The sequence below is a fragment of the Salminus brasiliensis genome, chromosome 2, assembly GCF_030463535.1.
Source record: "Salminus brasiliensis chromosome 2, fSalBra1.hap2, whole genome shotgun sequence".
NCBI lineage: Eukaryota > Metazoa > Chordata > Actinopteri > Characiformes > Bryconidae > Salminus > Salminus brasiliensis.
Window position 1 is genome coordinate 22832452 of NC_132879.1, and position 27718 is coordinate 22860169.

A 27718-nucleotide genomic window follows, 5' to 3' on the forward strand; every position below is an offset into this window, starting at 1 on the left:
TCTAAAGCCCCATTTTATTTTAGTTCCCTGTGTTCTTTGAAACACAACTGTGAAGAGCATAAAACTAACTATGATGTGTTTTAGTCTATCATGTACTCCTCTGTGAAAAATGGCTTATTTTGAGGGTACTGCATTAATGATTACTGCTCAGTACATGGTAACTTGGTTGCACTAAAATAGCATGACCATACGTCCTCTTTTTTCCAGGCATGTCCTCTTTTGGGATGTGAAAAATATGCACAGTTGGGATTTCTAAATTGTGTGTGTATGTCCAGGATCTCACATTGATTTTGTTTCAGTGTTTGCTTCTACAGTCGTGACACATTCTGTGTGCAGATCTTTACAGCTTTAAACACATCTGCTTAAGGCCCACCTTCTCACCACCACTACTGGTCTAAATGTATCTGCATCTACATGCGACCATTGGTCAAATGTTGGTATGATCAGGTGTTTCTGTGTCTTCAGTGTTTTGGCCTTCTGGAATTCTGGACGTCATAATCACCCAGATTTCTGCTGGATAACTGGACCATATTCTGTCCTCATCACTGTACACTGACCAGTTAGACAGCAAGGATGTACTAATTAATACTTAAAATGTCTGAACTATAATCAGGCGCACCACATTAGCTGCAGATGATTAGAAGATAATTAGAGGTTAGAGAGGATTCTGGAGGAGCCTGTCCTCTGAGTCTGGAGGTGATGTAAAGAACTGTGCTAGTCAGGGCAGCAAGCAACATAATTGTAGCTGGTTCAAAACTTGTGAGACAACAAATGGCATAGGGGGATAATCCTAATGTGCCCCCCTTTGAAGTAGGAAGAACATCCAAATATGAAAGGTCTCCTAAATCCCAAGTTTTTAGATTTAAACAGCCCACGAAAAAACGGACAGGGTGGTCTTACTTCACGGTTTGCGGGTTGGCGGGCATCTGAGATACCTAAATGTGTCCCTTTACTGAAGGTGACAGTGAGTCTAACATCAGAGCCTCAAGCTAATGGACAGGTTGAGAGGATGAAGCAGAACTCAGCAGGTTAGAAAACTCTGGCATGACTTACTGAATAAATTACTGCATTATTGCATAAAATCTGTGGAGATCATTATATTGTTTCATGGATTATTAAAAGAAATAAACTTTTATAAAACAAGTATATATTGAATATGATCATGTTGATGACTTTTATGTGCAGATGATGAAGCATTAACAAGATCTATTTCATAAATTGGCTGAATGGGAAAGTGAGATTTATATAGATGTGACTGAATTAGCTTATAATTCATCCAGCTATAGCCAGCTATATTTAACTGCTTTGTAGACTTGGGTTGTAAAACGGATTAAATACCAAACTCTCCATCTCTCTAATGGCGATGGTTTTCTTCTGAGTAAAGCAGGGACATCTCTATAACGTCCTAACACCGGCTGTCTAGATGACAAAGTTGCATAAGAGGCTACACAGGCTTTGTTTAAAGCTGCTGACCGTGCATCATCTTCCAGCAGCTTTCCGAGACCTTTCATTGTCTGCTAACGAAACCCTCGAATAGGTGGTCCCCAGAGCGCTGCTGGCCAGCCCCCTTCTAGCCACAGTGTGTTGAGCAGGTTGTGCTGTGGAGCCGGAGCGTTGTCATTGGCATGCAGCTCTGGGCTGACCCATTTAGTGAAAGTGTGGAGTGAATGGGTGTTTCTGAGAGCTGCCGGAGCGCTTCGGAGAACTGCGAACGATGAAGGCAGGATTCGCCCCGCTTCTACTAACATGTTGCCTGTTTTCCGTCCGAGCGAAGCCGTCGTCCGTTTCGTGTCCCAGCGGTCAGTTCGCGTTAAAAGGCCAGTGTGTGCTGTGTCATCCCACCTGCGCGGAGTGTGAGGGTCACGAGCTGTTTCAGTGCACTGCCTGTGGAGTAGGTAAGAGACTTCTGAAAAGCGAGCAGGTGGACTCGCCATGCACACCAGCAAACTTTTACACGCAGTCAGGAGCCTGTTGTGTTGTGTTGTGTTGCTATGTGTGCAGTAAAAATCCTCTCTGATTTCACTGTACATTTCATTATATTCGTCTGAAATTAAGCTGCTTGTATCTGTGATTTAGCTAAAATAATAATAATAATAATAATAATAATAGTAATAATCATCATCATCATCATCATTTTTAAAGTGCACATATTTATACACAGTAGTTCCTAAACATATTTTTAAGTAAATGTGTTGCTAATTTAGTAGAAAATCTAGAAAAATTCTAGGTCAAATAGAATAGGTCTGCAGCAGAGCCTTTTAGTGCACATAGCATCTATGGGTTATTTTTCTCCTTTTGATGGACTTCTGGTCAGGGCATGTGCTGTTACTGATTACATGAGTGTAACATTAACTCGTATAGCATCAGTGATTTAGTTAAAAAAAAAAAAAAAAAAAAAATATATATATATATATATATATATATATATATAACAAAATATTTTTGTATGCGGAGTGAGGAGTGTCCTGAAGCCATAGTCAAGTAAATGCATTAGTACTTTAATGAAGTAAGGACAAGGCAAATTGTAGTTAGATACCAGTAGTACCAGATCTAAAAGCAATGTAGCTGCAGAAGAACGTCTTAAAGCTATCAGCATAAAAATGTAACTTTTAGGTGCCCTGGTCAGAAATACATACAACCTTAAAAAATCATAGGTGTGAGCAATCACAAAGCAGGGCAGATGCCATGATGCTTACTCTCCACACAACTTCACTTGAGCAGGAGAAAAGGTATTAACATAAAAAAAAAAACATTCAATGTATTACAAATTCATCTACACATTACTTAACTACTTATGTAGCTACTTAATCAGTCACTGCCCACCTCTGTTTGCTCATTTTAGAAATGAGCAGTATTTTCATCGCATGCTTGCATCACTGAGTTAGCTTAGAATATTCTTGGTTTGTCCATTGGCTATCCTGAAGCATCTGTTCCTCAGAAATATCTCTGAGTATTTCTCAGAAAGTTGAAGCAGGGCTGTGAGTAGGCTCTGATCCCAGATCAGTATTATTACTTTGAGAAGCTCGAGGGTTTTTTTTTTTGGTTGGGGGAGGGGTGCTGGGGGCTGCTTGCTCTTTGAGTGGAGGGACACACTATTGTGTAGGTTCACAAAAGCAACCATTCCAAGGGCTGCTGCCAGTACACTCTGCTTAGCTGCTGGGGTGAAACAATGAGATGGTTCACATGGCCCTTCCCATTTTTCCAAGGAACAAAAGGAGTCTTACCTTAGCACACAGTTTGTTTAATGCCCACTAGCATTAGAAGCAAAAAACTAGAATGATGACTCACATGTAGCTGTAACATTTATAGCTATGACCTCCATTTGCTACAAACACAGACGCAAAATGTGTTTTTAGGCTTCCTAAAAGGAATTCTCCTTACATGTGGTGAACTGCTTAATACAGCTATATGCATTATGTTTACCCTGTCAATATATAATGTGCTTTTGTCTGAAGCTTTAAGAAATCAGTTAATGCCAAACAGAGGGCCATTGTAATGCTATCAGAAAGGGCCCCAGGGGATCTGATCCTGGATGCTTTAGCATGTGCTGCTGCTCACCGTGGCTGCCTTCACTTTTCCATTTCCTTGGAGTATTTTTTATAAATTCACAAATGTCACAGATTAACAAACCAAACAGTGCAATAGTCACACACACAGTACTTTATGAATTGCTTTGCTTTAAACACCTGCCTTTTAATATTACACATGTCTTACAGATAACTGAGAGTGTAAGGAGTGAGAAAGGGGTGGAAAAGTAATTATATATAATATAGGTGACAGGGGTGATATAATTGTTATTTTTCAGGTTTAAGAATTCCTTTGTTGCTCCACTGTCAACATTTACACTCCTCCTCTAGACCCCCCCCCCCACACACACACCCCCCAAAAGGCTTCAGCAACGCTGCTTCAGGATGTGTCACTGCAGGTGGCCTCACATCCATCAAGTATGCTAAACAAGACCACAACACCATCAACTACTCTCCATCGCTCTTGATTGCCCTTGTTTACGTGTCTTCTGGTCCTGGCAAACCCTGTCAGTCAGAGCACCCCCTCGGTTGCTATTTAGGGAAAACTCCATGACTGACACAAACAGATGACAGCCTTTGGATTTTAAGGATTATCATTCATTATAATGGTGTGATCAGATTTCTGATTCTTTTTCACTGTGTGATTAGTGTTGTGTAATGAGTACATGATTTCCAAGCCAATGTAAGATTTTGTGAGTGTGAGTGAGTTGGTGTTGATTCTGCATATTTCTAACTGTGAACTCTCTAACACTTGGCTGTGGCTGTTCTTCCAGCGCCTAACCCCTAATGATCTTTTTAATGATCAGACATATTTGATTCTGTGTTGTAATTTGTTGATCTGCATACCAGAGCAGAGCCCATTAAGGTCTTAGGCCATGGGAAAAAGTATAAAAGACAATTACAAAATAAATAAATTAAATTACTGAACATTTTTTATTTGTTTTACAGTAAAAAAGTTACGTGTATAATCCTAATATTATCTAGAAGTTTTCATATTGTATTTTTAAAAATTGTTCATTTAAAAACTATGCATTAAAAAAGTTCTTTAGGAAGTCAAATGACCTTCTTGGGTGGCATCGCTCCAAAGAACCCATTTTGATTCTATTTGATTTGTATACTAGTGAGTGTATTGTGCTCCATTAGACTCTGTATGGCAAGGTCATTTGATGGGAATTGATTTATAATTTCATTTTCACTGAACTTGTTTATTTATTTATTTATGTGAGTGAAATTTCAGCGTGAAAGTATCATATCAGTGTAGGCGGACACTCTCCTGTATCAGCTCTGGACAGTAGGTGAAGTAGGTGCAGAGAAGCAGTAAGCAATATAAAACATTTACCAGCTGTTGTTTGCATTTGCAGATGATGATGGGCGGGAGCGTTTTCTCTTCCAGGGACACTGTAGAGCTCACTGCCCTCGGGAATTTTACCCAGATCGAGTGCAGTACACCTGCCAGCCCTGCATAGACAGTTGTGAGATCTGTGCAGACGGCCGGGTCTGTGCCAAGTGCAAGGAAGGATATAAACTCCAGAGTGGACTCTGTCTGACCGAGCTGTGTGGATCAGGTAAGTGTACAGGAAATAGTATATTGAGGGAAATCAGTTTAAAAATCTGGAATTTGCTTATGATGAACACCTATAAGTAGGCTTAAACATCCTAAACACTACTACTCCCTCACAGGAAAAAACAGCATGAAGTCTGAGTGTGTTCTCTTTCAGGCTACATCTTGTGATAATATCAGCTAGATACCTGTGATATCTCTTCCCAGAATGTCTCTTATTTCAGGAATGGTGATCAAAACAAGAAGCAGATAAACTGAAACAAAAATCTGAATAGATAATAACTACTGTATATGTTTTATTATGTAATAAGTGTTTTTGTTTAAACATGGGAAATAATTTTAGTGCCTTTCAGTGTCTTACTTTTCCTGAACATCTTATCAACCCTATACTAATACTGAGTAGGGCCCCCCTTTGCTCTCAAAACAGCTCTAATTCTTAATAGTGCTTTATCATGCTTGACATAACCATTAGAATATGGGTAAATTGTGTCCATGAAGGGATGCACATGGTCAGCAACAATACTCTAATAGGCTGTGGCATTCAAGCAATGATCCGATATTAACAGGCCCAAGGTGTGCCAAGAAAACATTCCCCACATTCTGAGATGCTTTTCTGCTCAACACAGTTCTACAGAGGGGTGACTGTTGTAAGAGCTACTGTAGCCTTTTTTGTCAGCTCTCAGCTCAACCAGTCTGGCTATTCTCCAATAACCTCTCCAATCAGTTCTGTCTCCAGAACTGACACTCAGTTTTTACTTTGTTGCACCTTTATAAGTAAATACTACAGACTATTGTCCTGAAAATACAGATCAGCTGTTATAGAAATACTTGGACCAGCCCATTTGGTTTTCACAACTATAAAACTGCTGGCCCATATGATTTTATGCATTTCACTGCTGCCACATGATTGGCTGATTAGATCATTGCATGAATGCATAAGTATACAGGTCTTCATAATAAAGTGTTTGTTCAGTGTATATATACTGAATGCATTGTTTAAGATATGACTGTATTTAAATGTTTTGTGGTCAGTTGATGTAGTTTAAAGTGTTGTCTGCTCATATCAGGCTTTATATGTCTTGATCATTAATTTCCCTCCTTATTTTGCAGGCCAGGTTCAGGATCCAGACTCAGGAGAGTGCATTGACTGTGAGGCTGGTTGCAAGACCTGCTCTGCTGGTAAATATATACCCATATGTGGCAAAATACTATTAATACTTTATTTGAAGTCTTCCTGCAATGGACCTCATAAGACATGCATAAGCATTTGATAATGAGCTTAAAAGCAATACAAAGGCATTTATGAACAGCTTATATCAGTAAAGGATATTGTACTAGTACAGACAGTATACCAATGTGAGGACATCTGGTATTACCGTGCTGTGAAAAATGTCATCCAGCTGATTGTAATTTAAGATAAAAAAACAACACAGGTTAACATAGAAAGCAGCTTTTAAATGGTTCTTCCACATAAAATAATTATGTATTTAAAAAACTATATTATCTATGGAAAAAGTAACTGCCCCCATAGCTACTCAATCAACCAGTTAATCAAATTCAGTTAACAATTAGGTTTAAAAAAAACAAAATTCAGGTTTTGGAGTTACCAAGTCAAAGTCCTGTCTTGAATCCACCTGAGCTGCTGTGGCAAGATATTAAATGGGCAGTTCATGCTTGAATATCCTCCAATGACCACAATTCCTCCACAGCGATTTAAAAGACTAGCAAGTTATTACAAATGTGTGACTGCAGTTATTACTGCTAAGCGTGGCACAACCTTATTAATCAGATTTAGGGGGCAGTTACTTTTTCCCTTGGGTGATACAGATTTTGAATAGATCTTCATTTAAATAAGACAGATATGCAAAAATTGGAAAATGCTTTTTTTCACAGCACTGTATAACTTGCCATATTCTTAATTATTGAGAGTTTCGTTGCTCATAAACGAATGAATAAAAATTCATTTTATTGTGTGAAGGTAGTTTGAAGGTCATCTTGTGAATGCTGACATTTATACAGAACTATTCAAGTGTTGCTCAAGAAGTGCTTATGAGGAAGTGTCTCTATGTAAGTAGTCTTTAAATGCAGTGTTATTACTACGTAGTAGTACCCTACTACAGTGAAGTAACCTGACATTGCTTTGAATAGCCACTGAGGCTAATTTCATTCCTTCGTAGTGTGAAGCTGTGTTGCTGATTGTTTGCTTGTTAGTGATTTGCTCTGTTTTGTTGCACCAGATGACCCGGAGTACTGTAACAGCTGTGCTGACGGCTACTTTCTGTGAGTTTACTTATTACTTATTGTACTTCACCTATTATAAATGGCTCATGTGTATAGTTTACTGGGTGTTTATGTGGTTTGCTTTAGTCCTGTGAATGGTGTACTCAGACTGTGTCCCTCATCTAGCATGAGTGGAACAGACCTGTGATTGTGTGTTTTTCCCCTGTGTTGTGGCCTCTCGCTGTTGGTGCATCAGGTTTCCCTGAGCTCACTGTCATGCCTGGTTACCTGAGATCCATTCCCTTCAATCTTTTGCTGTAAAGCTTTCACTTGCCTCTTATGAGCTTTTCTCTTCTCCTTGCTCTTTCTTTGTCTTTCAGCTCTGTCTACAATGCCATTTCTCTACGAGGATGGCCAGTATGGCAAAAATAAATGATCACTTATGTTTACTTGATGCACCCAATACTTTTTCATGACATACACCATCAGCAGGTTGGAACAGAGTAAATGCACCAGCAAAATATAAAGATAAAGGTGCTTCAAATAGTCTGAATGGGCAAGAAAGTAAATACAGGAAGTAGGTCCTATGCATGTGGCGTTAAGCTGTTGTGGCTGAATGGAATTGAATCCCATCCATGGTGTTGCAACATGTAGCAGAAATCCTTCCCAGAGGAGTAGGGACTGTTATTGCAGCAAAGTCTGAGCCTGGACTGTTTCGGACACATACTCTGGCTGTCAGCCTGTCTGTCTATGCATGTGTCTACCTATGTACCAAACCTGCCTGCCTACCTACCTATGTATCTATCCATTCATATCTAGATCAGAATTGAATAGTGAGTTAGTTCCCCTTGTGCTGCCACAACAGCTCTGACATGTCGAGACATGGACTCCACAAGTATCTGGCACCAAGACGTTAGCAGCAGATCCTTTCCAGTTTTCTCTCAATCATTTTGCTGCATTTCTTAAATCATCATGAACATTTGCACACCAGTAAGTGCATCAATTTTCAATACAATTTGGGCAAACAAGACGACACAGTAGATCACCAGATTTCCTTAAAATCCTCAAAAATCCTTCATAAGTATTTATGTCAGTGAATATGTCAGGGTTATCAGAATAAAAGGTCCTGTGTCATCGATTATTACAACATATTTGTTGATGTAAAGCTCCTCTAATCTGGGAAATGCACCAAAGCAACTGAGAAAAACTGTAACAGACCACATAATTATGAACCTCATTGTTCTTCCATTGACAGAAATGGTCAGTTTAGGAGTAATTTACCAAATAAGTCTAATAGAAATGTATGAAGTCTACATACAAGGTTCTGACAACTGGTTTAGCACATTTAAATGTAATAACTTATGCAGTGAACTCATGCCTAGATGTAATACAGTATAATGCATTAACAAATTAATTGATAATGTAGGAAACAGCAGACAACTGTACAAATCCATTTTCATGATTATTTGCATTTGCTGTTTGTTCAAAATGAATGAGAAATGGCTTTTAGGATTTGCACAAGTGATTAGATGATGTGGATGTTGGACAAACAGTTGTCTAATCTAAATGACTGAAAAGAACTGTACGTAATATGTGACAATAGACCCTTTTTTAAATATCTATCTGTCTGTCTATCTGCATTAAGCCCATTGGTGGGCTACTAGGATACCAAAATACCAAAATCTCTTTCTCTGCATTTCTATCTCTCTCTCACACACACTTATCTCTCTTTCTCACTCTGTGTGGATCAGAGTCTTCCGTAATGAGTGTGCGCTCAGAGAGACACAGAGCTGGCGCATTCTGCATGCTTTCTTTGTACTTGCTCTGTTGCTGTGGAGGCGTTGTCCACTGTTACATGAACACAGCTTGCTTAAAAGTGAAGTAACTAATTGGAATAGAGACAAACTCTGCTGTCTGAGGCACTAGGTGTGTCTTACGGCAGTCGACTTGCTGTCATGTATGACCGTTTTTGAAGTGTTATGACAGAAATGTATGTAATGGTAACTGTACCGGCTAAGGCTAGTTCTGCTTGAGAAGTGTGAGCTACTAATCCTTAGTGCCATAGGCTGAAACTGCTGATGTACCCTCTTGCTCAGCCAATGAGCAGATGAGTGTTTGCACTGAGGGATTCCTTCCAGTCTCTGGTGTCCTCTGAATTTAGGACAGTGTGTGTGTGTATATCTATATGTGTGCGTGTGGAGCACCCTGGTCTAGTTCAGTTATGATGGATGTATTGTGGTACTCCCGGCTGCTCTTCCTTGACTAATTCCAGTACCACAGCAACACAGCAGGAGATGCCTATTAGGCTGGAGCGCCATCATGGCTGTGTCCGATGAAGTTGAGAGAAGTAGACGTTACGTCATGCACCAGTCTGTCTCTTCTCCTTTAACATAAATGGGAACTCGTCTTTAACAGTCTTGTATGGGATGCCACAGACTGAACGGCAGGTTCAGTTGTTTCAGTGGGCAACAACACTTTCCTTTCTTTAATACACTCCTCTCCTCAAAGAACTATGACAGAGCAGAACAAAGTTGAGGACTTCATTCATGCTTCAGTTCTGAAGTTTTGATGGATGAATGGGGGTCAGGGAAGTGCAGCAGGTGCACTGTACCTTTGAACTATTGCTCTATTCTCTGTTCTGGGAGTGGAGGGATGTCTCTGGTTACTATTCACTAAGCTTAGGCTTGGCAGAGTTAAACAGAATGCCTGCCTCGGGCGTCTCAGCGTTCTCTTTGTGCTTTCCAGTCATGGAAGAGGAACATGTGGCTCATGTCAAGTTTTAAAGGTGCTAAGCAATGGGTTTATTAAGTTTAGATTGTTCTTTTACATACATTTAGTTGGGAATTTTGCCCCTGAATTGGTGAGTTTTTATATACATATTAGAGCATAGTTTTAACACTGTAAGAAAAACACTGTAGTTATTACAAAGTCTTACCGGAGAGTGTTGCTGTCCTCTTGTTGCATCAGTTCAGGACAATACGCTGTTAGTAAGCTGATGATATTGTAGCCGTGTTAGCTTTTAGCCTTGCCGCCATTGACTTCCCCAGGTGTTCAGCTCCAGTTGGGTAGTCAACTGAGGTAGCCTAGATTGTTTTTAAGGAAGTGGATGTTGATGGTAGAAATGAGATGGTAATGCCAGCTTGCTAGTGTCAAACCTAATGAGGACCCTTGTTTATATTCCCTTGCTGAGCACTAGCTGTCACTAGCTGAGCAGAGTCCGTAGCCTAGCAGAGTCTGTAGGTGATGTTTGGCTCTCCAGTATCAGCAACGCCATATTCTCCAGTTCTCCTGTCTCGTTTTATTGTTTCAGCAGCTTTGACTAGGGCTTTTGCTTGTTGTCTGTGTGTGTACATTTGGGGGATGTAAAGTTTTCCATTCTAAAAAGGTCTTACAGGTTGTGCCTGCACTTCTTTTAATTTGCTTTACATGCAACATTCAAGGTTAAGTCAGTGTAGCAAATCTTTAACTGTGGCATTTTAAAAGCTCATTATTTTCTCTCTCTGTGCAGCTACAGGCATCAGTGTCGCCGACACTGCCCCCAGAGAAGCTATGAGGAGCGCGGCAGGGGCCTATGTCTGAGCTGCCCAGATCCATGCTTGGACTGCCGGAGTGAAACACTTTGTCTGACCTGCCAGCCTGGCCACTTCCTCCACAGTGTGTACAGCATAAATCTGACAAAAGTAGTAAACAGTTTTTAACAGTTTTCAGTTGATCATTTCATTTATTGAAGAAAAGAGATTTTGCAGCAGCCAAATCACCCTTGTGAAAAATGAACTGCCTTCTTAATAAGTGGTTATGCCTCCTTTAGAAGCAACAGTTGCAACCAAACACTTGGGATAACCAAAGATCAGTGTTTCACACTCTCTTAGAGGAATTAAGGTCCTGCCAGAGCATCTCAATGGGGTTCACATCAGGATTATCACTAGGTCACTCCAATCTTGTTTCTTTTGAGCCATTCGGGAGTCGAGTTGCTATTGTGCTTTGAATCATTTTCTTTCAGATCTGAGTTTCAGATCGAGCTTCAGATTGCAGGCTGGTGACCCATTATTAGTAGAGAGTATAGTTCATGGTTTCTTGAAATTAGTTGACCAGGCACTGAAGCAGAAAAGCCCCACCATTACTCTACCACTGCCATGTTTTGCCAGATGTAATGAACATTTTCCACTTTTACCTCCAAACATTACTTCAAAAGGTTTGGGGCCAATCAAGATATTTAATATATTTTGTACATAACCACTGTTATAATTGAACAGTCTCTTTCTAATGGTGGAATCATGAATGCTGACATGCGTGAAGTCTGCAGTTTTTGGTTCTTTTGTGATTTCCAGGAAGGAAAGGAATTTTGGTAGGCCGTCCAATTTTGAGAGGATTGTTCCGTTCTCTGTTTGGAGATAATGGCTCTCACTGTGGTTTGCTGGTGTCCCAGTGCCATATAGATTGCTTTATAACCTTCTCCAGATGTAATTCAGTAACTTTCTTTCTCATCTCATCATGTTATTGCATGTTATCATCATCATTTGATTGCAGCAAAAGGTGCTGTTTATTTTAGCTTTTCTGATTTTAAAGTGTGGATTTAGGCAGAAATAAAGTCTGAATGAAAAAAAAATATATGAATATATATATATGATCTTAATTATCCAAAATTAAATTAAAATTTGGTTGGTTGAAAAGGTGGGGCAGTTACTTTTTCACACAAGAATTATGAACATTTTATCGATAAATGACATGATCATCTAACTTTATCATCTGTTCAAGTTGTCATTGTTGCATAAAAGAAATTTGGAAGAAGCAAAAACAGTTTCCACTGCACTGAATTCTGCTGGCTATGCTGTTCTTATAGGTTAAATGAACTTTCTTAGGTGTGTTCAAAGTTAAGTATAATAGTTGAATGATAGGAAATAGCCCACCAATTATTACTGTACAGTCAGAATGTCTAAATCATCCCACATTGACCTCAAACCATGTCTCGAGCAAACCTGTTTTTATTATTGGCAATAGTATATAGTATACCAAACAGTGTTAGGAATCACATATGCTGTTTGTATTAAGTGCAGTGTAGGCTTCACAATTTGCTCCTCTCATTTGACTGGGAAATTCATGCCCACAGTGATTGAACGCAAACAAGCAAAATGCAAAATCTGAAGGCACTCTTACTTACTTTGGACAGTCATTCTTACTTACTTTAAACATGCATATAATTGAATTGTTGAGCAAAGTCAATTGCACACATTTCCCCCGTACTGGTGAACCATTTCATCAAATCACCTGTAAACTGAAGTTCTCATTCAGGCTTGGTCTCTTTCCTTTTTTCACACAGACAATGTCTGTGTCAAAGAGTGTCCACAGGACACATTCGGAGATGCCAGAGGGTGGCGCTGTCAGCCTTGTCACTCTTCTTGTCTGACCTGCCATGGCCCAGGAGTGAGAGACTGTGACAGATGCAATGGCTGGAACCGCCCCATTTACGGAAAGTGCCCTATCATCAACTGCCCTGAAGGCCAGTACTTTGATAGTAAGTGTGAAAACATCACCTGTTAAGTTTTAAAGGGTCCAATCTAAAATCCAATGTGATAACCCACTCCTGTTTATGAACTATTGTTTTATATGTACTGTTAAACACTCAAGTCCTGCCATGCTACACTATCATAAATGTGATTTGAGCAGCCAGCAGTGCTTTACTGAAAACAAGCTTGAAGCTTTGCACATAGTTTGAGCCTGACCTCTGCTGGACATGTCTAAACACTGCATTATATCTAAGATAAAATCTCCTGTGTTACTTGTTATTATAATATGCAACATGCAAATAGTGACATAGTGATACACAAATAGTCTATCTAATCTAATAGTGCATCTTTCTTGTTCAAATGTTTAAAGGTGTGACTCGCAACTGCCGTTACTGTGACGTGTCCTGCAGGGCATGCTACGGTCCAAAGTCACAGAACTGCTACAGCTGTGCTCCTGGTAATGTACAAGTTCACACTCATGTACGCAACATGATAAGGACAACTAAATAGTCATATGGAAATGTCTTTACACTGCCTGATTTTCTTTCATTTTTGCACATTTGTCATACCTAATTGTTTCAAATCTTAAAAAGACAACTGAGGAAATCTAGTTTGTTTTCGAGGGCATGTATGATGGAGAGAAGAGATGGGAATATGTAAATTAGGACTAGGTGTAAGGGGTGGCTCTAGGGCAAGGCCTCCTCCTGCCACCAGGGGGAGGCCCCGAGTCACCCCAGCCAGTAATCGAGCCCAATTCCCTACACCTGGGCTGTAGGCTATATAGGCACACAGATCCAGTTGCCCCACTGCTGGATCTTTTGATTCTGGTGGTGTGTGTATCTGTGTGCCTGTGTAGTCTCGAGGTGAAGGCTGAGTGTGTGTCACTCCCCTTCGTGTGTCTCTCCCGAGTCTGTCTCCCGGTGTCAGTGCAGTGTGTGTGTCTGTGTGTGTGTGCGTGTAGCACTCATACACTCGTGTACCAGAGGAAGGCAGGAGTGTCTGTCTTCCCTGGTGTGTGTGTCTGTGTGTGTGTGTGCGCGTAGCACACATACACTCGTGTACCAGAGGAAGACAGGAGTGTCTGTCTTCCCTGGTGTGTGTGCCCGTGTGTGTGTGTATGTGTGTGTGTGTTTGCACACATACACTAGTGTTACAGAGGAAGGCAGGAGTGTCTGTCTTCCCTGGTGTGTGTGTGTGTGTGTGTGTGTGTGTGTGTGTGTGTGTGTGTGTGTGTGTGTGTGTGCGGGCGCGCGTGTTTGCACACATACACGTGTTACAGAGGAAGGCAGGTGTCTGTCTTCCCTGTAACTTCTCAGTTTTCTGGTTTCTTTTGGGAGTTCCTTTTGCCCTCAGTTGTATGTCCCTCTAGAGTTAAAGAGGTAGCCAGCTCTCCCCTGGTGTCCTTCGTTTATTTATTAAACCCATCCTTTTTAAAGTTTCTTTTGTTAGCCGCTTTCATAACTGCCGCTTTGGTGAAGCGGCAGAGCGTCAGTCTTGCGACGCGGCGGCCTGGGTTCGAGTCCCGAGAGGCTTTGTTTTTCATTTCCATTTTACCTGCTCTAAGATTGAAAGACTCTGCACTTGGGCCCGTTGGTCACGTGATCGTGGTAGCTCACTCAGTAGCGCGCCGGCCTGGGTTCAAACCCCGCTGTAAGTGAGCACCACATTACACTAGGATTAGTTAAGAATGTTACGTAATGGTAAACTAGATCTTTTAGAGCAACGTTTTTCCCCACTACTATAGACCCACTGTTCTAAATCTATATTTTCTTATTCCTTCTACCTTTCTGCCCATTGTTTTATTTCCTTCTCTCTCTTTGTATAATCTGTCTTTGTGTACTCTCCTGTAGGGTACATGTTGGAGCAGCAGGATGCGGTGTGTGTACAGCGCTGTCCATTAGGTTTTTATGCTAACACCTCCAGTCAGCTGTGTGAGAGGTGCTCGGTTAACTGTGAAGCATGTGAAAGTGGAGATCAGTGTGTGAGCTGTAAGACTGGTACCTATCAGCTCTTTCTCTTCCAGGGCAACTGCTGGTCCGAATGCCCAGAGTAAGTCAACACTAAGGAAAAGTTTGTGATTAACAATGAATTGTAATGAAAGCATGTTTACCCTGACCTACTGTTTTAGCAAAGTTAGCATGTTAGTCATCATCAGATCAATTTAGCAGCATAGCAGTCCTATGTAACACAATTGTATAAAATAAACTTTAAATAAACCTAGCAATCTATGTCTTTCAAATGTTGTGTGTGTGTGTGTGTGTGTGTGTGTGTGGTGTGTGTTCATATTTCCAGTGGTTATTTTGAGACAGAGGAAGCAACATGTGAGCCCTGTGATGACCTCTGCTTGACATGTGATGGGAGCAGGTCGCAGTGCTTAGCATGTAGAGAAGGTCTCTTCTTGGAAAATGGAATCTGTAGACACAACTGCTCCGCCAGGAGTTACGCTGCTGACGATGGAACCTGCCGCCGCTGCGGCCCTCACTGTGACGTCTGTATAGATAAAGACACTTGCTCCAGTGAGTGACCACACCTTCAGCTAAACACACACACTAAAGTTGATAAAGTAAATAGTTTATCATTATTTCATACATTTGACATTCCTATAATAATGTGTTTTAATAATTTGTGATGTGTGTGAGATTCGTGCTTATGGTTGTTTCAGGGTGTAGTTTTCTCTACCTGCTCTTGAACGGAAAGTGTAAAGCCAGCTGTCCTGCCGGTTTCTTCGAGGACTTGGATCAGGGCTTTTGTGTCTACTGCCATGTATCATGTGCCACATGCTCTGGCCCTCTCGCGGACGACTGTGAGACCTGCTCTTCTCTTGCCCCAAAGCTGTATGAGGGTACATGCTCAGAAGACTGCCCCGTAGGCACTTATTACCAAACCTCCAGCGTGGAATGCCAGGGTGAGGTTATGGTCCACATTGCACACACCAGGCTGCTTAAAGGGGCCTCCTTTAGCAAATATGATCAAATATGAACATGTATTTAAGTATGATTAAGCACCTTATAAAAAAACTCAAGATAACTGTTGCTAAATGTAAGTATTAAATGATATTGTGAAAAGTGTAAAACATTGTTTCATTTAGCCCACAGATTACATCTGACAACTGTACTGTTGGACTGGCCTAGTTACTCCACTTACCACCATTTATGGAAAAAAGGAGTGCCTGTTAAAATACATACAGTAGGTCCAGAACAGGCCTGCGTGGTTGCAAAATAGGGATCTCCCAATGAAGTTTTTTTTTTTTGCCCACCGATTGAATCAAAGTCTCTTAGTGCTGAATATCAGCTGACACTGATCCCATTTTTGAGTTTGATTTAATATCGCAGCCACACAGTTTAGATACAATGTGCTGCTTATATAATAGTAAAGTAAAATCGCTTTGTGTGTGGGTGTAAAGTGGTACACACTCTAGACTGATAACTGTTGTTGACTGTTGACTGCTAATGGGCAATAACTGTTTTATAATGAGGTGAATGTTATATGGTGTGTAAGCATTATCATTAACCTCCTCCCAGTTCTGAATGCGCTCTTCAGTGCTGGTTGAAAAAGTAAGAAAGACGCATGGTTCTCCTGCTAATAAAACAGAGCGTTTCAGTGATAGTTTTATAAAGTTAAAGTCAGATATAACAATAATGGAGTCTATTGAACACCACATGGTTAAAACAAAGAATTGGAACCAGATTGAGATTAAAATAGCTGATATCTGATCTGCTAAAATATGTCTGGATCTGCCTGATCCCTATTGCAAAATATATTTTTGGTTTATAGTTACCAAAATATAGTTTTGGTCATTATGTGTATTCTTTAATAGTACATCTAGGTCTTGGGTGCTTTTTGGTTCTGTGTCAGTACCCTGTTTTGTCCCCCATACTGCGAATCATAAGGAGATTTATGGTGTCTCTTGGAACAGCTGTATTCAGGTCGACAGCTGTACAGTATTGACATCGACTGATAATAAAAGTTTCAATATCCATATTGGAAAACCAAGCATTGTATCATAACATGTTTAATGTTTATTTGCTTTATTATTTGTTAAGGGTGTTTAAGGGTAATTATTTGTTAACAGTCGATCCAAAAATCATGTTATCGCAATACAACAATATGACCGTGCTCGTCTGGGAGATGTGACAATGCTTTATGAAGCATGGGCAGTCTGATATGATTTCTAATGCTACTGAATTGTTTGAACATCAAAGTCTGTGAATGAGTGAATTGGTATTGTAAATCAAATCAAAATGAAATGTATATAATAACCTGTTGAAACCCAGTTTAAAGCACCAGTATGTGATAATTGGTATTTTTCCACTGGGCTATACAATCGTTTTGTTTGACAGCTATACACATGCATTTGCTGACAATGATAATGAACTGCCAATTAAGTGAAAGATTTATAGGAGTAATTTTTAAGAATTATACAAATTTGACTCGGGTTATGCAGCGTTCTCATGCAGCACCACCAACGTTTCATAGCTCAGCGGTTAGAGCTCCGGGCTGTCGATAACAGGGTTGTGGGTTCGATTCCCGGGCTTGGCAAGCTGCCACTGTTGGGCCCTTGAGCAAGGCCCTTTACCCTCTCTGCTCCCCGGGCGCTGGAGTTGGCTGCCCACCGCTCTGGGTGTGTGTGTACTCACTGCCCCTAACACATGTGTGTGTGTGAGTGTGTGTTCACTACCAGATGGGTTAAATGCGGAGGACACATTTCGCTGTACAGTCCACACTGTACAGTGACAAATACGTGCACCTTACCTTAGTTGTCAGGTAGTTCATAGTTTCAGGTAGTTGGCATTCTGGGCCTGGAGTCAATGACAGAGATGCCATTCTTACTATTATAGGTAGTGGATCATCAAATTGATTCTGCTTTAAATGCTGAATAACACTTGATAACACTTGTTTTACAGTGCAGAAGATAATAACATGCAGACCTCAAGGCCGGAGTCATGATTGGCCCAGTGACTCTACAGTCAGCATTCTGATCAAAACATTCTGTTTAAAATCCCTAATTGATACACAGAGCGCAAGACATGAATAGTTCTCTGCCCTTTGAATGTATAACCATGACAGTAACCCTGACAACATCTGTAAGAAGCCTGAACGTCCTACGTTTCAGTGGCAGTAAGATGTATTTGCTTTCATGAGGATGTATTCCAAGCAAACCGGATTTAAACAGTGATTTGAATGTACAACAGGCAGCATTTTGGAGTGTTTACCAGGCTGCCCTTTTCTTTTTTTTCTTTTTCCCAGAATGTCATCAGACATGTGCTCGGTGTGTGGGACCGGAGCCCACCCAGTGCTCACAGTGTGAGAAGGGCTTGGTGCTGGATCCCAACACCATGATGTGTGGTGTGACTGGAGACTCTGACTGCCCACCCAGAACCTTCCTCCATGATAACCAGTTCACGTGCCAGGCATGCCATCGCCACTGCCAGTCCTGTGAGGGTCCAGGACCTTCAGACTGCCAGACATGTGCCCTACCCCGATACCTCCACAGTAAGAACCTACAGATCTTGTTCAGTTACACTTCTGCACTGATAAAAATGGCACCTTAAATGTACATGATTTCAGTATGGGAAGCGGTTGCTAATGAATCAGATGTGTTGCATGAACACAGTACTGTCTTTCTACTAATAAAAAAAACAAATAAAAAAAAACATAATACTTAGAGAAAGTAGTTAGTGTTGAAACTAACAATGCAAACTGAAACAATTACTGAGACAATTACTGTATATTTGAGAGAGGATTGTGACCATAAGTTTTTTTATTATAGGTTGTTTGATAGCATTATGGTAATTATAGATAGTAGCAAACAGCCAAGTTAGCTGGAAAATAATCTAATCTTTTAAAACGATCTGGCTACTAACTGTTTGTTTACACAGAGCATTTTATCTTTGTCATATTTAGATTTATGTAGTTGTTTTATGTATTTATGTATGTGGTTTTATGTGTGTGTGTGTTGCAGATAGCTCATGTGTGACAGAGTGTCCAGATGGAACATACAGTGCTCATGAGGAAGCTGATGGAGTTGAGTTGGGTTTCTGTATGCCTTGTGATCATGTGTGCGCCACTTGCTCTGGGGCTTCACATAAAGACTGTTTGAGCTGCTCTCCAGGCCACCTGCATCTACTCACTCATCTCTGTGTCACCCACTGCCCTACAGGGTAAAACACACACTACACACACACAGCCTTCCTGTTCATTGTTCAACATTGGGCGAATTTACAGTACAGTTTTGATAACAGATTGAAGACGTATTGGTTTGTGCATATGCGGCTGGTAACTGATTATCAGTTCATTCAGTGCTGAGATCACAAAACACTTCAATATTTTAATTTCACACTGGAGCGGCTGAGAGGGTCATTTTGATCGTTTTGATGGTTTGAGGGGTAATAGGTTTGACAGAATAAGCCCCCTATCTCTGTTAGTCTTATACCTTTTCTGCTTTACTGCATATTTTAGTGCAATGTTGTTCTAAGATTACTATTACAAAGGGAAAAAAGAAAAAAGAAAAGGCCAATAGCTGCCATTTTGACTCTTTTCTCCACCGTTTCAGCACGTCTGTTGTTGCAGCCGTGTCTGGATTCCCATAAACATGGGGGAAAAAAACTGACCAATAGGTTCTAATTTACAGCTACATCATAGTAAAACTTCATCAGAGTAAAAAAAAAAAAGAGTGCAGTTGTTTTCGATGCACAGATAACCAATATCATATTATCAGAGAATGAATGAAAAATAAATAACACTATTTATATAGCAACTTTTATTCATAAAAATGCAGCTAGAATGTTGTAGTTGCTAAAACTAAAACTAGCAAAATGTGATGGCTGACAAATATTATTTGGTATAGACTTTCAGATTTTTGTAGCGTTAAAAAGCTGCTTCACCTACTTTGTTGTGCTTAATTCTGGGAATATTCAGTAATGTAGGAAATAAAAACCCATCTGTACATCTGGCTTCCTATAATGTAAGAAATGCCTTATTTATTTATTTTGTGTTTAGTGCAGACAACTAGCTGTAATCTGACCAGGCTGGTAATACCTTGACAGAATATAACACACCAGTCATTGTTCTGTTGAAAAACTACTAATACTGCTATCAGTCAGACTATTTTATAAGCTCTTCTAAAGCTTACATGGCGATGGACAGACAAACAATGTGGAATCAGATGTACTATTTTCTTTTTCTTAAAGAATCATAGCAGAGGTATCAGCTGTAAAAAGGTTACAGCCCTGAACTGTGTAGACTTTCTGGGTGTGAAGTCTTTCTGTCAGAATGCCACTGACATTTCCAGGCAGTGGTATCTCAGAAGTCATGTCATGATCCTGTTTCACCTTTATACGCCTTTAACTTCAAATAAATAAACCTTTGTATTAACAGAACTGAGCAAACAGCATTGCTTAAGAGCGCCTGACTCAGTGGTGTTGGACTTTTGCATATTTCAGAACTTTTTACGTCAGCAGATGTTAAAAGTAAATTGAATGCACAGCTGTCAAGCTGTGATGGAACAATTATTGCTAATTACTTTAGATAAAACATGGCAAATAGTGCTGTGTCATTGAGCAGCTGACTAGATTAGATTAGCATGTCACGTTACATAGTAAAAGGTGTTCTACTGTGTGCGGTCGATTTTTCAGGTGTTCAGAAGTAATCTTGTGAGATAGTACAGTTACGTTCACCTTTCTCTCCTTCTGTTTACTATGATAAACCTAAAGGTATTTTGCCGTAGAATGGACATAATGGGGTTTCAAATAGGATTGTGAAACTATATCTGAGCACTTTTTTTCCAACCTAAGTCATGCAATTACTTTAAAGTTACTAGCTTAATAAAAATAAAATTAAATGCATATCATGCCACCTATTTGGAAAAAAATCTAATACGCCTACATTAGGTGGTCATAACAACTATGAATTGAGAGTCGAATAAATAAAATACATAGAACATAGTACATAATACATACATATAATCATTTATATTTGATTCAGTCATTTTATTTACGATTAAAATATAGTTTTGTTCGTGAAAAATCTATCTTTATAGACCTATTAGCCACTTTATTAAGTACACCTTTCTCTGGTCTTATTTGTAATGTTACACAAACATATCAATTGTTTTAGAGCAGGCAGCGTTTAATGACAGCCTATTGCTTTCAGCAGACTAGATTAGATTTAGATTTATTGTCATTGTGCAGAGTACAGGCACAAAGCAAATGAAATGCAGGTTTTGGGTTTTTTTTTTTTTTCTTTTCAGAAAAGATTATCAAGTTGTATAACCTCCCCTAACAGCAGGTTGTCTTTATTACCTTTTCTTTTCAGAGAAAAAAAAACTTCCATATGTAGAAACGTGTTCCTGTAATAGCAGGTTATCTTTATTACCTTGTCGTTGGTTACATTGCCTTCCCTGGCAGTCTACCCAGTGTGAATGTTAATCTCACTCCACTCTGTAGTTGCCATTTGTTCTTATTAGCTTTTTCTTCTTCCCTTTTGTGCGGTTTCTGTTTTTTTTTACAATGTGTTGGATATTCTGATGTGCAGATGTTGCCTTATGACCACACATATAAAGAGTGTGTCTCGAAAAGTTCTCATTAGTTGCAGATTTATTAGTATAAACACTACAACCTTTGGACCAGTGTGTAAGACAGCATTCTTCACTGTCATAATCAAAACATCAACTGAAGCAATTTTCTTCTAGGAGAACAATGTTCAGTTCCTACAGTGGAGTAAATCTATATTATGCATCTATCCTCAGGTACTACCGTACAGGGCAGCGCTGTGAAAAGTGTGATGAATCTTGTGAGCTGTGTTCAGGACCCGGGCCAGAGGCCTGCAGGGTATGTGTTCCTCCACTGCTGGACCTGCAGGGCACTAGGCTGTGTGTGGAGCGCTGCCCACAGCGCTTCTACCAGAGCGGAGACAGCTGCAGACAGTGTCACACCAGCTGTCAGACTTGCACAGGTATGGTTGATCCACACTATAAAAACGGCTCTTGGTTATGCTTATATGACACATCCAGACCACAGTGTTTGGGCTATTAACTCTGAGTTAACTGAGTTTTACATGAACATCCTCTATGGGAGGATCTGGATATCTGCTCAACCTAATACTTGATTTAGCTAAAGCAGGATGTGTGGCACTTCTGGATTATGGGTCATGCCTTTAATTAGAAAGTCATTCAAAAATTCGAAAGTTAGTCATCTTAGATGATAGATAATGGTTTATTAATGATAATGCCAGTATCTTAAAATCAGAGAACAGGTCATAGCCTAGCCCTGGACCTGTGAGAGAGAGATTCTGCAGCATGCACCTTGTTTCTCTGCCCGTGCAGGTCCCCCACTTTGTGTGTATGTGTTCCTTAAGTACGAAATTAGCCCCCTTCCTCAACAGACATATGTTAAAAGTATTTTCTGTGGATCTGTCATGACTGCTGAATCACCAGCTTGAGAACAAGCACAGGATGAGTTCCTATACGTGTCATAAAACAATCAGTGGAACTGTTGTATACCAGCTGTTGGAATTGTAATGTCACACAAGCGATGGTAATGCCTCCTGTACAAATGTACATGTGTGTGCAAGTGTTTTATTTGCTATTCGTAAATAGTACAAACACAATACAGCCTTTAAAGTATTACTTTAAGAGGCCCCTAAATGAGCAATCAGTCCAAACCAAAGTGGACTTTAGGTCAAGATGGGGATTCATTAATTAATTAATTAATCAGTTTTCGAAAAAAGTACAGGGCACCTGAGTCAGGGTATTTCCGAAATATCTTGAATTCCCTCTATGTACTGTACTGCTTTAATACTTAGTCTGTGCATTTGTTTGCAGATAACACACCTCAGGGCTGTGTGACGTGTGACTGGGGCAGTGTCCTGCAGGCAGGGGTGTGTTATCCTTACTGTGAAGAAAGCCGCTACTTTTCAGAGAACGTAAGTACTGTGCATGCGTGCGTGTGTATGTGTTTCTGTGAAGTGTTTTCTTTTGGCACAGGTCCAGTGTCAACAGGGATATGATTAAATGAGGATTTTACCTTGTTTCACATTTGTGTCCTATGTAATTATTGGGTGTTTTCTAGGCACCTCAGACATTTTTTTTATCAGCTGCTTTTTTGTTAAAAGTAATTCAATTAAAACTTCTTCTCCACTCCCATTAAATGTCATTCAATGACAGATTACACACGTTGTACAGACTCGCATCCACCGATTCTTCTGATCAATGGTAGCAAACCTTGAAATGGTCGTACCAACTACATGAATGTGTGTTTGTGGGCTGTACAGTTTTCTTATGAGATCTGAGGGATTTGTAAGCAATTAGAGCCATGTTATACAGATTCAGCAAACTAGATCAACAGAACCAACAGTGCTCTAGTTCAAACTGAGACGTGTACAAATCCCAGTTTCAGAAGAGCCCCTGGTAATCCACTGCCACATAGCGCTCCATGGAGACTGTCAATGATACTAATTCAGTTTTAGAATATCATAATGCTTGCAGCCATAATTTGCACAAATATTCATCGCAATTAAATAAAGCACTAATTAGTTCTATTACTTGAGTATTTCCGCATCCTATTACACTGCACCTGATGTTGCTAATGAGCTAACCCTCTACTATTCTACTGAAGCAAAGGCTGCTGCATAGGGTAGTGACCCCCAGAAGAGGAGAATGGACCAAATCACAACAGTTCTTTTAACATCTGTTGTTTTTGACATATATATGTTCTAGGAAATGACATAAATTCGTGTACATACATTAATATGTCCGTCTGATTAGAATTCATTTTGTAAACCAATCACTGTTAAAGCAAAAAATTGTAATCGTAGAGTGTTAAAATCTGATAATGTCATAAACCTGTTGCTATGAAATATTTATTATATAATAACTTGCAGAACACATGCACATAATAAATGTCACACTGTATGCCTCAGTTTTATTATCAGTACTTTGTGCAGTGTGAAATGTAGTCGATGTGTAAGGACGCTGCTACTGCCTGGTTTACAGCAGGCTATCATCAATATAATGCTTGATCAGGGTATGTGAAACTGGAGGATGATTCTGTGTAAAATATGTAATAAACTGTATGTCTGTTTTAATTCAGTGAGCTTTGATTCACAAAAGCATAAAATGCATTTTGATTCATAGCCTTAATGACTTGGATATATGTGGTCCTACTGTCTTTATACCAGTCTATACTGCTAAAACATTTTTTTTAAAGCATTTTCTTTTACCATACAGTCTTAGTTTGTTCTGTTAAATCCACATTTGAACTGAGAGAGGTTAGTGGATCATACACAGCAAGTCTCTATAGGTTTATTCTATGTTCTTCTTTTTATACAGTTCACTTGGTGCTGTGTGTTACTGTACTCACTTACACCTTTTGCTGCTATTATTTCTACCTCCTGAGTCTCTCTACTGCACATTCAGTGTGGTCAAGTGAGCAGTCTGTTTAGTAACATGCTGTCTATAACATCATCATAGCCCAGCATGGCATCTTACTATTAAGTAATAAATAAATACTAAGCAGCTGATATCCTTTCAGCCTCATGTGTCTTTATGTTTCTTTGTGATGTGTGTTAGGAAGTATGTGAGTCCTGTGATGAATCCTGTAAGCACTGCGCCGGTGCCGGACCTGAGAGCTGTCTCACCTGCCATGCAGGTTTTGGTCTTCTTGCTGGGGCCAGCCGCTGTGTGCCCTGCTGTCAGCCTGAGGAGATGGCCAGAAACTGCTGCCTCTGTGACTCTGCTTCAGGTTTGGCCTTATTAGTCTGTCTGTTTTGGAGAATTAAGAGCACATCCTGGCTGTTGATTGCTTCAATTCATTTCTAGAAAACAGATCTTTTCAGGATCCAAATTTAAACAAGAGTTCTGCCAATCAGGACTGGTGACATTTTTTTTTGACACAGGCCAAGCCTTTTACATACCTTTGGTGTTTTCTTATGTTTTGGCAACACACTTGTCATCAGATATTTGGAAGAGTGTAGTTAGTTGGAAGTTGGATGTCCTTCCCTAGATTTGCTCTTTCAGCTTTATGAATCACCTTGGCCACCTGTCTCCTCTTAAATAAAAGGTAAAGGTGCACATATTTGTGACTTTGTACAGCTAAATGTGTCCTCTGCATTTTACTCATCTGTGGTAGTGAACACACACACAGTACTGAACTAGGGGCAGTGAATGCACACACACACAGAGCGAGCAGCCAACTCCAGTGCCCAGGGAGGAGTGTGAAGGGCCTTGCTCAAGGGCCCAACAGTGGCAGCTTGCCGAGCCCAGGTATCGTAATTTCCCTGGACTTTATTTGTACCTCACATTTACCTGGCAAATGCATTAAACTGGCTTTGAACTTTACCACTTGTCTGTAAAGCCAGGATGTTTGAAGTCTGTATGAAAAGTGCTCTACAAATAAAGAGTATTAATATTTTACAGAAACTGTAAAATAAGGCATTACCCCAATACAGCTGCTAATGACGTACGAGAATTGTTTTTTGTTTTACTGCCAGTGTATTTTAGTGTTCACAATAACTTGTGTAGTTATGTAACATGTAGCTGGAGCAACATGTACACTTTTTTTCACAGGATAATTCAAGCATTTCATCCTGGATTTTGTTCTCGCTAGAAATTAAGAGAATAGTTCAATTTTACTTATTGGCATTGATTTGATTACAAAGTTCAGGACTAAAAACTGGACCCAAGGTCCAGGTTTGAGGATCCTGCTCTAGAACAAAGACTCACGCCCTCATGCCAGGCTTTTAAGACTTCTTTCCCTCCAAACCAGATTTAACCAGATTTACCAGATTAAACACACACCTGTAAAAAACAACAACAGCCTGTTTTAAGTGTACAAACGTTAGCCACTAATCAAACAAGTTAAACTAGACACAGCCGGTCCATGTGTGAGTTACATTAGAGCACAAAAATCTGCAGTGAGGGACCTCTCACACACCGAGCAGTGTATTCACATGCACAGTGTACAAGGGCAACAACTGAGGAAAAGTACCAGAAATAACAAGACATGGTCAATAATCACACAACACAATCAGTATCCAGACAGTTCTGAAATAAAACGAGTGTAAAGTCAAGATTGCATACTTAACTGAAGTTACACAGATCAACATAGTTCATGATATCTATGTCTGCTTTAATGTTTTACCGTAATGTCCAAATGACATTTAACAGTGATCATGTGATTTCTGGTAAACTACACCTGTAATAGGCAGTATGGCAGCTTGCGCTTTTCCTTCTCCAAATGAACAGACAGCATAAACTCACTAAAATCAGTTTTAGCTGTTAAACTTGAAGGAACGAATTCCAATATACTAGGTCAATATCTGATAAACAGATATTTAAAAGAAGTTTTAATGTTCAAGTGAACTAAATTTCAATGTCACTTTCTCACACTTATATAGAAATGAAACTGAATTTGGTCTTACTGCAGGATTATGGTCCTAACATTTGCTGTTTTCCAATTCACTTTTCAGCTTAAATATGTTCCATTACAGATTTACTGTAAGGTTATATGTACTTACCACCTACTGAGATATTTTAATTTACTAGAATGTCTAGCACTTGTTAGTTATTGTACTGTAAACTTGGCTAGACTGTGGATAGTTACCCCTAGATCACCCAGATTGTAAAATAATTACAAAGTGCATTTGAGTTAGAACCAGACACTCACAAAGTTAATACTTAGAACTGGCAGCACATTTAGAGCTGTCTCACCTGCCATGCAGGTTTTGGTCTTCATGCTGGGGCCAGCCACTGTGTGCCCTGCTGTCAGCCTGAGGAGATGGCCAGAAACTGCTGCCTCTGTGACTCTGCTTCAGGTTTGGCCTTATTAGTCTGTCTGTTTTGGAGAATTAAGAGCACATCCTGGCTGTTAATTGCTTCAATTCATTTCTAGAAAACAGATCTTTTCAGGATCCAAATTTAAACAAGAGTTCTGCCAATCAGGACTGGTGACATTTTTTTTGACACAGGCCAAGCCTTTTACATACCTTTGGTGTTTTCTTATGTTTTGGCAACACACTTGTCATCAGATATTTGGAAGAGTGTAGTTAGTTGGAAGTTGGATGTCCTTCCCTAGATTTGCTCTTTCAGCTTTATGAATCACCTTGGCCACCTGTCTCCTCTTAAATAAAAGGTAAAGGTGCACATATTTGTGACTTTGTACAGCTAAATGTGTCCTCTGCATTTTACTCATCTGTGGTAGTGAACACACACACAGTACTGAACTAGGGGCAGTGAATGCACACACACACAGAGCAGGCAGCCAACTCCAGTGCCCAGGGAGGAGGGTAAAGGGCCTTGCTCAAGGGCCCAACAGTGGCAGCTTGCCGAGCCCAGGTATCGTAATTTCCCTGGACTTTATTTGTACCTCACATTTACCTGGCAAATGCATTAAACTGGCTTTGAACTTTACCACTTGTCTGTAAAGCCAGGATGTTTGAAGTCTGTATGAAAAGTGCTCTACAAATAAAGAGTATTAATATTTTACAGAAACTGTAAAATAAGGCATTACCCCAATACAGCTGCTAATGACGTATGAGAATTGTTTTTTGTTTTACTGCCAGTGTATTTTAGTGTTCACAATAACTTGTGTAGTTATGTAACATGTAGCTGGAGCAACATGTACACTTTTTTTTCACAGGATAATTCAAGCATTTTATCCTGGATTTTGTTCTTGCTAGAAATTAAGAGAATAGTTCAATTTTACTTATTGGCATTGATTTGATTACAAAGTTCAGGACTAAAAACTGGACTCAAGGTCCAGGTTTGAGGACCTCTGCTCTAGAACAAAGACTCACGCCCTCATGCCAGGCTTTTAAGACTTCTTTCCCTCCAAACCAGATTTAACCAGACTTACCTGATTAAACACACACCTGTAAAAAACAACAACGGCCTGTTTTAAGTGTACAAACAT

At 39.9% G+C, this 27718-nt stretch overlaps 2 protein-coding genes across 2 annotated transcripts in view; one reads left to right on the top strand and one right to left on the bottom strand.

Annotated features, from left to right (window-relative positions):
* Positions 1 to 1777, bottom strand: part of otud7a (OTU deubiquitinase 7A) — a 104275-nt gene extending 102498 nt beyond the window's left edge. Inside the window, exon 1 of the mRNA XM_072670826.1 lies at positions 1747 to 1777. The gene's annotated coding sequence lies outside the window, so the exon portion shown is untranslated. The remainder of the gene's footprint in view (positions 1 to 1746) is intronic.
* Positions 1549 to 25785, top strand: LOC140549636 (proprotein convertase subtilisin/kexin type 5-like). The gene is made up of 16 exons (XM_072673386.1): positions 1549 to 1895; positions 4889 to 5092; positions 6199 to 6267; positions 7326 to 7368; positions 10817 to 10962; positions 12626 to 12820; positions 13183 to 13269; positions 14663 to 14861; positions 15105 to 15328; positions 15475 to 15717; positions 18060 to 18305; positions 18775 to 18973; positions 21559 to 21764; positions 22633 to 22733; positions 24379 to 24550; positions 25766 to 25785. Exons 1-16 carry the CDS (start codon positions 1715 to 1717, stop codon positions 25783 to 25785), a joined length of 2535 nt encoding a protein of 844 aa, XP_072529487.1. The 5' UTR covers positions 1549 to 1714.
* Positions 25786 to 27718: the final 1933 nt, after the last annotated feature.

Coding starts and splice junctions, on each gene's coding strand:
- LOC140549636 (XM_072673386.1), top strand. CDS start 1,715: ATGAAGGCAGGATTCGCCCCGCTTCTACTAACATGTTGCCTGTTTTCC. Junction 5,093..6,198: donor GACCGAGCTGTGTGGATCAG/GTAAGTGTACAG, acceptor CTTATTTTGCAG/GCCAGGTTCAGGATCCAGAC. Junction 14,862..15,104: donor TGCTGGTCCGAATGCCCAGA/GTAAGTCAACAC, acceptor TCATATTTCCAG/TGGTTATTTTGAGACAGAGG.